Consider the following 9846-nt stretch of genomic DNA (forward strand, 5'->3'; position numbering starts at 1 on the left):
AGGGGCCCACTCGGGGATGGACAACCAGCACCAGGTCCCGGCTTGCTCACTGTATTGGATGTAGGGGTGGTCGCGGGGGACGCGGTCCAGGCTGATGTCCTGCTCATGGCGCCGGGGCACTTCAGAGTCAGCCATGCGGGGCGACAGGGTGACAATGAAGGCCTCCACGAACTTGATGGCGTGGGTGCGGACACCATCGTTGTCCGAGTCCAACATCAGAATGATGTCCCCGGCCATGGCAGACACCATGTCCCAGCAGGCCTCCTGCAGCTCGCTGATGACCCGTGACTTCACCATCCACTGCGAGTGGGCCAGGAGGGGTGGACAGAGAGACACGGGGACAGGACGTCAGTCGCCAACTCCACCACTACCCACATGGTCCTAAGTGATGGTGAAATTTCACTTTGGAGACATTTACTACGTTCTGACTGTCCCCAGCTCTGTGCTCGGTGACACTGGGAACAGGACCCAGTGGTGACCAGGACAGGCCTAGCCCTGCCCTCACGAGGTTCACAGACAGGGTCAACCCTGAGGGATGGAGGCTTGGGTCTTAAGCCAGAGGAAGGAGCTCAGTGAGGACTGCCCGAGGCAGCACAGACTGAAAGGGATCATCTCTGCATGAGTGCAAGGGACAGCCCCACACCACTGTCCCTGTAGCTTGTAGATTGACCAGGGTGTGTCCAGGGCAGGACTGGCTCCACTCGGTCACAGAGGAGCTACCTGGGGAGTGTTTGCTGAATGCACGAAAAAACGGATCGATGGGCCAAGTGCGGGTTAGCGGTGACCCCTGACCCTGGGGCCCCTCTGCTGTCTGCTCCCAAAGATCAACAGTGCACCTGGCTCATAAAGAATTCAATTTGACCCTGGTTTTGAACACTAACAGATGAGTCTGTACATGAGACGTGTCGGGGCGGGATGCTCACCTGCAGGGCCACCTTGTAGAGCTGGGTCATGGTGAGGATGGCCCTCTTGACCACATTCACATTCTCGTCCCTCAAGAGCATGTTGAGGTTCGCAATCAGTTTCAGCAATAACTCAATGTCTCGCTTGCTGGGGGATGGAGGGAAAAGGGCAAGGTCAAGGTGGTCCTTGGGCGGGTGAAAGGGACCTGGGCTCCAGAAGAGTGGGGAAACAGGGTCAGCCTGTCAGGAGACCGGGATGGAGGTGGGCAGGTCTGGGAGTGCACCTGTCTGGTTTGCCGGCACAGCCAGGAGCTGAGAGCGATGCCCGGCACCTTTGGACATGATTGCCCCTGAACCCTGTCTAGACTGCTCATGCAACGCCCCCAGCTTGCCCTCCTAGGGCACTGCTCTTCACAGGAGGGGCAACAGGGCCAGTTAACTGGACGAACCTGGACAACCAAACTCATCTCATTTGCAAGAGTGCCTACCTCACACCTGATTGTATAAATTGTAGCAATGCACGTGACCTGCTTCGAACACTGCAGAAAGCGTCTGACACTAGCCATTACTGCTTTAAAACACTTTGCTTTATGTAACCACTGATTTTGTTTATCTAGTTTGTTGACCTAAGTCCGAGGGCTCTCAGAGTGGGGACCCCTCCAATCTGGGCACTGGCAGAGTCTCATTTTTTGTTGGAAGAATAAAAAGCCTTCAGCAAAGGCAAGAAATTCAAGAAGGCCACACCCAGAGCTCAGAATATGAACATCATTTTCCCAGCATGATACAACTTAAAATTGAATATTAAGTTAGTTAGTCAAAAAAAAAAACCAAAAAACCAAAAACCCCGAAACTCAACCGTCAGCTACAGGAAAGCAGGAACAAAATCCATCCTTGCTCCTGGCGCATTCCTGCAGCCAGACACAAACGCCCGGCGTGCAGTAGGCACGCAACACGTATCAGCTGAAGAAATAGGTTTTTTTTTAAATTTTGCAACTCAGAAAACTGAGCACGAGTCCTGCCAGTGACAGGTGCAGACTGAGAACCGGGCAGCAGCACGACTGGCAAGGGTTCCAGTCCCAGCTCGGCTGAGTACTGACTCTGTGACCTCAAGGAACTCACTTCTTCCCTCTGAGTCACAATTTTATCTTTGGTTAAACGGGCCAAACAGCTAATGCATAGTTTTCTGGGGTTTTTTGAGGACCAGATAACAAAGTGGGTAAAGCACCTGGTACAGCAGCCAGCAGCTAGAAGTTTCACGAAGTAAGGGCTACCTTGCTACATCCCAATTATAAAGCATCCAGTGAACGTTTAGCAGAGAAATGACTCAGGCTGAGCAAGTTGCCTGAACCTTCTGAGCCTCAGTTTTCCTTTCCATAAAAGAACAACGGTCTCCATCCTGAAGGCTACCGTGAAGCTTGTAAGTGATCAGAGGACAGGACTTAACACGGCGCGTGGCAGGGTGAGCGTTCCATGTGGGTACCGCTCTGGTTAAAGTCTCATTTGACAAATACACAGCCAGCCCCTCCTACGTGCCAACACCGTGCTAGACGCTGGGACAGGGCGGTCTGCAATACCCAGAGGTTCTGGCCCACGGAGCCCACGCTTTTGTGGGGGAGCACTCCGGCGGAGTGCCAGTGGGGTGCCGGGGGCGGGGCTGTGCCGGCACAGCCAGGAAGGGCTTGCTGACGACTCGGGAGGAAGTGAGGCACTGGCAAGTGGAGAGGCGGTGAAGCAGAACAGCAGTTTTGGAGGAATGGCAGAGGCACCAGGGAACATGAGGGAAGGTCGCAGAGGCCGCCGGGAGGAGGGAAAGCAAGGTGAGGAGCGTGGCTTTTGAGCTACCTGAGCCAGTGGGCTGGGAAGGTGTGAGAGCAGGGACGCTGTAGCTCTGGCAGGGGCACTCTGGCTGCCGCGTGCCAGAGGAAGCAGGGAATGGGCACGGCGTTTCTTTTGGGAGGGGGATGAAAATGTTTGGGAACCAGACTGTGAATGTTAAATGCCACTGAACTGTTCACTGAAAAACAGTTTATGTTATGGGAATTTCGCTTCAATTAAACAAAAAGGAGAGTGAGGGCAGGGGCGCTCCCAGGGGCCCTGGCACTGCCCGTACCATGCCTCCTCGATGAAGCCGATGACAAATTTGCGCACTTCAATCGACTTATCTACTTGGAAGGCGATGATCTCCTGCCAACATCAGAAGAAGGCGGGTCAGGACTGCGCCAGATCCCCCCGCTCACCCCCGCGCCCACACCCCCTCTCCCAGCGGTCACTCACGTCCAGGAAGTTGTCCAGCAGCGTGGGGTCTTTGTTGATGATCAGCTCCTGGACCTGGAAGGGGAGCGGGGATAGGGAGGAGGAGCACACAGGTAAAACCAGGTGCAGACACACGTGTGCAGGGACAGGAGCAGGCTGCAGCCACACTCAGCTCCAACCCTGGCTCTGCGCTCCTGACCATGGCCTGGCAAGCGGCTTCCCAGAGTCTCTTCTGTGAATGCAGATCTTAAACACCAACTCCTGGGCCTGTTGTGAGGCTCCAACAAGAAAACCCTACCACCTGGTTGGTGTGGCTGAGTGGCTTGAGCACTGGATTTCGGAGCAAAGGGTCACTGGTTTGATTCCCGGTCAAGGCACATGCCTGAGTTGTGGGCCGGGTCTCCAGTAGGGGGCGTGCGAGAGACGCAACCACACGTTGGTGTTTCTCTCCCTCTCTTTCTCCCTTCCTTCCCCTCTTTCTAAAACTAACTAAATAAAATATTTTTATTTTTTAGAAGATAAAAAAAGAAGATCCTACCAGGCACACATCCTGGTGGACAATGAAGCATGAGACACCCGGGGTACAGAGAAGAAGGCAGTGCCACGGGGCCCTGCCGTCCTGAGGCTCGTCCACCCGTCCGCCCCCTCCCGCTTCCACTCCCCACCCACACTGCCACAGGCACTCGTGACAGCGAGCCCCGTCCCTGAGGTCCTCGCACTTGCCGGGCTCTTTGGAATAAGCGCCTCTCACACAATGTCTCATGGGCCCAGTGCCGGCACAGGCCCGCCCCTGGGACCTAAGGCGCTGCTGTTTGGTGGTCCGCACAGCCCATGCCGCCTCCCCCTGCCATGAGGGCGGCCCATCGGCACCCCGCTCTACTGCGGAGGTAAAGCCAGAGACTCCGAGGTCACACGCTGAGCAAACAGCAGAACTGGGGTTCAGAACTGGGGTTCAGAACGGGACCAGGCCACCTGATCCTCCCCGACCTCTGAACTCCACCTGTCTCCGGTTCTGAACCACCACTATGCTGCCCCTGCCCCCTCAAGTTTCCCATATTCTCTTCTTAAGTCTCTCCCCTTCTTGGCCAGTTTCTCTCCTTATCCTCCAGGTCTCAGTTCAGAAGTCCCCTCTTCTAGAAAGCCCTCCCTGACTCCCCATCCCAAGGCTGGGCCAGGGGCTGCCTGGACTCCTCCACCCCAGCCTGGCTCACTCTGAGTCCTTCCTGTCACATGACCCGTCTTGCTCACTGGACAGGACCCAGGCAGAGAGCAAATGCAAGGATGAAGAGCACAGGCTTTGGACTTGGAACCCAGTTTTGAAGTCCTAGTTTTGCCAGATCCGGGATGACGGACCCCGGGCTAATTGTTTAAGATCTGAGATTCTGCCTCTTTCCACATAAACTGGGGTAAAGTCACCTGCCTCACGGGGCTTTGGTGAGGACTGGACTCGAGCGCACCTGCACGGCCCCGAGCATCATGCCTGCAGCACCGAAATCAGGGACACAGTGCTATTACCAGCATCTCCTTTCCCAGCCCCTCCCCCTCACCTGTTTGAGCACCGTGATCTTCGAATCGCTGGTGATCAGCGCTGCCTGGTTCAGGAGGTCCACCACCTGGAAGGAGGGGAGAGGCAGGTGTGGTGCTGGCCCACCAGCCCAGCCCCCTCTGCGCGCCCGGGGCTGTGCCTCCCCACGCAGAGCCCGTCTCCCCACACTCACTCTCTCTGAGGTGGTCATGACATCGATGCCCAGCCCCTCCTCTTGTGTGAAAAACTGTGACGCCACACTCCGGCGAGTGACGCTGTCCCCACTGCTGCCAGCCATGGCTGCTGTCCAGTATTCCCTGGAGAAGAAAAGGATGGGCCGGACCTTCATCTCACCACCCACACAGGCTCGCCCCTCCTCGCCAGCCTGTCTGGTCCCTGCCGGGTCTCCCGAAGGCCCTCCCCTGCTCCAGGGTCTCTCTCAGACTGTAAGTGGACTCCAGCACTGTAGTTTGGGGGAGACTGGGTCTCAGGTCGGAGGCAGTACCAAGCCTCAGCCCCAGCACTTTACACAGAGCAGGCCGACTGCAACCATCTGCTGAAGGATGGAACGAGGGAACGCATGGCAGCCACCATGCTGGTCTCAGTGCCCCCCAGTGCCCCCAGGCTATACACTCCGACAGGACCCAGAGCAAGCTTCCTAAGGCAGGGCCCTGAGGAACGCCAGCAGCAGAACCCTGCACACAGTAAGCACTCAATACATCCGAAAGGGCCTAGATAAAGAAAGTATGTTTCGCCCTGACCAGGGTAGTGCACTTGGCTGGGCATTGTCTGCAAAGCAAAGGTCACGGGTTCGATCCCCAGTCAGGGCACATGCCTGGGTTGCAGGCCAGTTCCCGGCAGGGGCCAGTTCCCTGCAGGGGATGCATGAGAAGCAACCATACATTGATGTTTCTTTCCTCTCTCCTTCCCTTCCCCTCTAAAAAGATAAATAAAATATTTTTTAAAATGCTGTGCGACTGTAAGGAGGAATGAGGGAGATCTCGGTACACTGATAAACAGAGGGCTCCAGCATGTACTAAGTGAGAACAGGCAAAGTGGAATACAAAGTTTACTGAGGGAATTATGTAGAATTGTTTTAAAAAAAGAGAAAATACCTGAAAGGATAAACCAAAATGTGGAAGAGAAAGGAAACAATAAAACATGATAAAATCCTCTGGCTCAGGGGATTGAGCATAGGCCTGCAAGCAAAGGGTCACTGGTTTGATTCCCAGGCAGGGCACACGCCTGGGTTGCAGGCCAGGTCCCCAGTAGGGGGCGTGTAAGAGGCAACCACACACTGATGTTTCTCTCCTTCTTGCCCTCCCTTCCCCTGTATGGAAAAAATAATTAAAATCTTTGTTTAAAAAAAAAACACTTTGGTGGATCTCAGTGTACCCTAATCATAAAAAGATGTCCCCAAGAGTCTTTTGTATCACAGAAAATGTGCCATTCTATTCACTTTTGTCAAGTCTCTGCATGACACACAGCACAACCCGAATCAGTTTCCTCTTCTGTGAAGCACAGGTGGTAACAGTGCTGATCTCTCCGGCCTGTCCTGGGAGCAGATGAGTTAGCATACCCAGCAGGGACGAGATAATACGGCTGCTACTTTCATGTACACGGGAAAAGATCCCAAGGGAGCCCTGGCCAGTGTGGCTCGGTTGGTCGGAATGTGGTCCCGTAACCAAAAGGTTGCAGATTCAATTACCAGACAGGGCACATGTGTAGGTTGCGGGTTCCATTCCCCAGTCCAGGTGCATAAGACCCCCAGTCAGGTGTGTATGGGAGGCAACCAACCAATGCTTCTTTCTCACGTCTATATTTCTCTCTCTCTCAAGTCAATGAAAAACGTCCTCGAGTGGAGATTAAAAAAAAAAAAGATCTGAAGGTACTGTGTAAACTGTAAATAACAATTTGAGGAGGGTGAAAATGAAAAAGATGCATTTTTTAACTCAAATTTTAAAAAATATTTTATTTATTTATTTTAGAGAGGGGAAGTGAGAAAGAGAGGGAGAGAAACACCAATGTGCGGCTGCTTCTCACGCGCCCCTTGCAGGACTTGGCCTGCAACCCAGGCATGTGCCCTGACTGGGAATCCAACCACTGACTGTTTGGTTTGCAGGCTGGTGCTCAATCCACTGAGCCACACCAGCCAAGGCCAATATCTTATAATAGGAAAACATACTGTGTGCTAGTTACTCAACAGGTATCTGCTGAATGAACGACCAGCCAACAGCCTCTTTCCTAGTCTCCCCTCCACCTGTACCCCCCACATCTTGCTTGAGTCAAAGCCAACATCTTCACCTTATATGATCTGGCCTTTGTTTCCCTCACCACTTTCTGCTCCGGCTGCTCCAGCCTCCTGTTGTCCCCTGAATACACCAAGCACGTCCCTTCCTCAGAACCTTTGTGGCGCCCTCCCGCCCGCCTGGACTAGTCCTCCCCTGCAGATACTGGCACAACCCTCTCCCTCCCCAGTGGCTTCAGCTTTCAACTAAAGCATCTGGGCAGTGAGGTCTTCCCTCACCGCCCTATTTCAAATTTCAATTTCCTCTCCTGCCCCATTTGTGTTGCTTTGCTTTTCTCCATGGCACTATTACCATCAACAAACCACCTATTTGTAAGCTCCGTTAGGAGGGCAGAGACTTGTGCAGGTGAGCAGTCACTTATTATTTCCTCACTACGAAACAGTGCTTGGCACCTAGTAAGTGCTGTGTGAATTGCAAAGGGCTTTTCACTCACTGGGCTTAGCATCCCTGCCCTTTGGCTCTAAAATGTTTGAAAAATGGCGCTATTATTAATTGAACATTTAATATGTGCTGGTCACAATTCTAATACATGGGCCAAATGTTAACTTATTTTTAACCTCACAACACTAACTCTTTCAGGTAGGTATTTTTAAAAAGATTTTATTTATTTATTTATTTTTAGGCAGAGGGGAAGGGAGAAAGAGATGGAGCGAAACATTGATCAGCTGCCTCTTGCACACTGGGGACCTGGCCCGCAACCCAGGCATGTGCCTTGACTGGGAATCGAACCAGCGACCTTTTGGTTTGCAGGCCGGCGCTCACTCCACTGAGCCACACCAGCCATGGCTGAGGCATTTATTACCTTTAATCTCCACTTTACAGCTGAGGACACTTGAAGATGAGGGAGGTAAAGTCCCTTGACTGAAGTTTGCAAGACAGACCTAGCAGTGCGGTTGCAGAAAGCATTCCCCCCTCATCCCGGAGCGCACTGCCTCTCCGCTAGGAACCACTTCTCAGCTGCAGTCTGTCCGTGCAAGCCGCAGGGGCACGGGTTCCCAAGGGCACTGCCGTCCCCCATCAGAACAGGATGAACCTTCTCATGATGAGCCTTCCCACCCTTTTCACGATGATAATTCAGTCAGACCCGCCAAAATGTTACCCTGTGTCCTTCCTCTTCCACTTAACCTTTTATCTTTCAAATGTATACACATTTCCCTTTCTTTTATAAAAAGGGAGTATATAGTAAATACCCCCCTTCCTGTTTTTTATTTATTTTTAGAAAGAGAGGAAGGGAGAAAAAGAAACATTGATGTGTGAGAGAAGCAATCAGTTGCCTGTGCCCTGAGGGGGGGCGCGGGGGAGGGAACGAGCCACCCTCTGGGTTGCAGGCTGGCCCTCAACCCACTGGGCCAGCCTGCAACCCAGCCAGGGCACCCTGTTCCTTTTCATTTGCTTTCACTTAATATATGCTGGAGCCCACTCTCCACATAAATGTACAAGGATTTTCCTTGTTCCTTTTTACAGTTGCACAGTATGTTATTATGTGGATGTAATTCGTTTTTTCTGCCAGTCTCCCGGTTAAAGAACATTTGGGGTGTTTGTAGTCTTTTGCTATTACCAACAGCCATCATTTCCCTTCCTTCCAGGTGCACTCCTCACGGAGTACCGCTGCCCCACTCCCACCTGGGAGTATGACGACTCCCCTCACATGCAGAATGACCCCACGAGTATCTTTCATTCATTCAACAAACATTAACTGGGCGTGTACAGTGTAACCGTCGCTGTGCTGGGAACACGGCGGCAGTGACAACACACACCCCATCCCTGTCCCCGTGGAGCTCACGGTGTTTGATTATTCAAACAACCAAACAAATAAAGGTCCAAAACCAAATCAGACCACACGTGACACAATGGAATGGGACGGGGACCTACGAGAGCGTTGAACAGGCGGATTTCGGGAAGGCAGGCAAGAAAGGAGGGCTACGCAGAGGAAGTGACGTTCGTGCTGAGACCCGAAAGATGAACGGGAGTTAGCCAAGCAGAATGAGTAAAAGGATGTTGCGGGCACAGGGGGCAGCATGTGCAAAATCCAGGAGGCCGGAAGGCGCGTGGCGAGTTTGAGGAACCGAAAGGCCAATGCGGCTATTCGAAGTGAGGCTTGAGTAGAGGCAGAGCCGAAGCCGACCGGGCGGATGAGCCTTGGGGGGGCCAAGTTGGAACTTTGCCCCGAGGGCACTGGGGAACCACGGAAGGGTCCTGAGCAGGGGAAGAAACTGGAGTCCCAAACGTTACTGCTTCCTTCTTTTCGAAAGGCCCCTAGCCCTCCGATAGGGCCCTTGCCGCCGCACGGCCCCTCTACCCTTGGTCCCTGGGCCCCCACACTATGCCCCGCTCACCGCGGCTCCGGCCTCTGTCGCGTAGTGCACCCTCAGCAGTACCTCTTCGCCGACGCCGCCACCGCCATCTTCCGCTTGCCGCCGGGACACAGCGCACGCGTCGCACACGCGGCGCCGCCGGGAAATGTAGTCCAAGCAGCAGGTTGACTCCACCCCCGCCACCCTCAAGCCGCGCCAGCGGCCTTCGGTCCTCCCCCAGACTACTCCGGGCGGCTCTTAGTTTCCGGCCTTCGAACCTCGTGCCTTCTGGGAAGTGTAGTCCCTGGGCCGAGGAAAGGAACACAGAGGATTCTGGGAAATGGAGTTCAGAGTGGGTCTGAGTCCCTGGACGGCTGGTGTTAGAGAGAATGGAGAGTCCGGGTTGCGAAGCTTCCAGGTCTTGGAGGTGGTCTGGTGCCCTATTGGGATCTGAATAGCGGCTCCAGTCCTCTCCATTTTTGGTCCTGATCATTTACACAGTTCAGAGCATTTCCAGCTGTCGGAAGCTTCAATATTCCAGTCCGTCCAATGGAAAGGTGGTT

At 53.7% G+C, this 9846-nt stretch overlaps 1 protein-coding gene across 2 annotated transcripts in view; it reads right to left on the reverse strand.

Moving 5' to 3' along the window:
- SYMPK (symplekin scaffold protein) overlaps positions 1 to 9447 on the reverse strand; it is a 33486-nt gene extending 24039 nt beyond the window's left edge. For both annotated transcript variants that reach the window (XM_037058900.1, XM_037058892.1), the window contains exons 1-7: positions 9326 to 9447; positions 4874 to 4997; positions 4703 to 4768; positions 3177 to 3230; positions 3013 to 3086; positions 924 to 1050; positions 51 to 300 (exon numbers count right to left, since the gene is read on the reverse strand). In XM_037058900.1, the coding sequence (XP_036914795.1) occupies positions 51 to 300; positions 924 to 1050; positions 3013 to 3086; positions 3177 to 3230; positions 4703 to 4768; positions 4874 to 4978 (676 nt within the window). In that variant the 5' untranslated portion in view covers positions 4979 to 4997; positions 9326 to 9447. The remainder of the gene's footprint in view (positions 1 to 50; positions 301 to 923; positions 1051 to 3012; positions 3087 to 3176; positions 3231 to 4702; positions 4769 to 4873; positions 4998 to 9325) is intronic.
- Positions 9448 to 9846: the final 399 nt, after the last annotated feature.

Source organism: Sturnira hondurensis, unplaced genomic scaffold (assembly GCF_014824575.4).
Source record: "Sturnira hondurensis isolate 20B ecotype Veracruz unplaced genomic scaffold, ASM1482457v3 Scaffold0001020, whole genome shotgun sequence".
Taxonomy (NCBI): Eukaryota; Metazoa; Chordata; class Mammalia; order Chiroptera; family Phyllostomidae; genus Sturnira; species Sturnira hondurensis.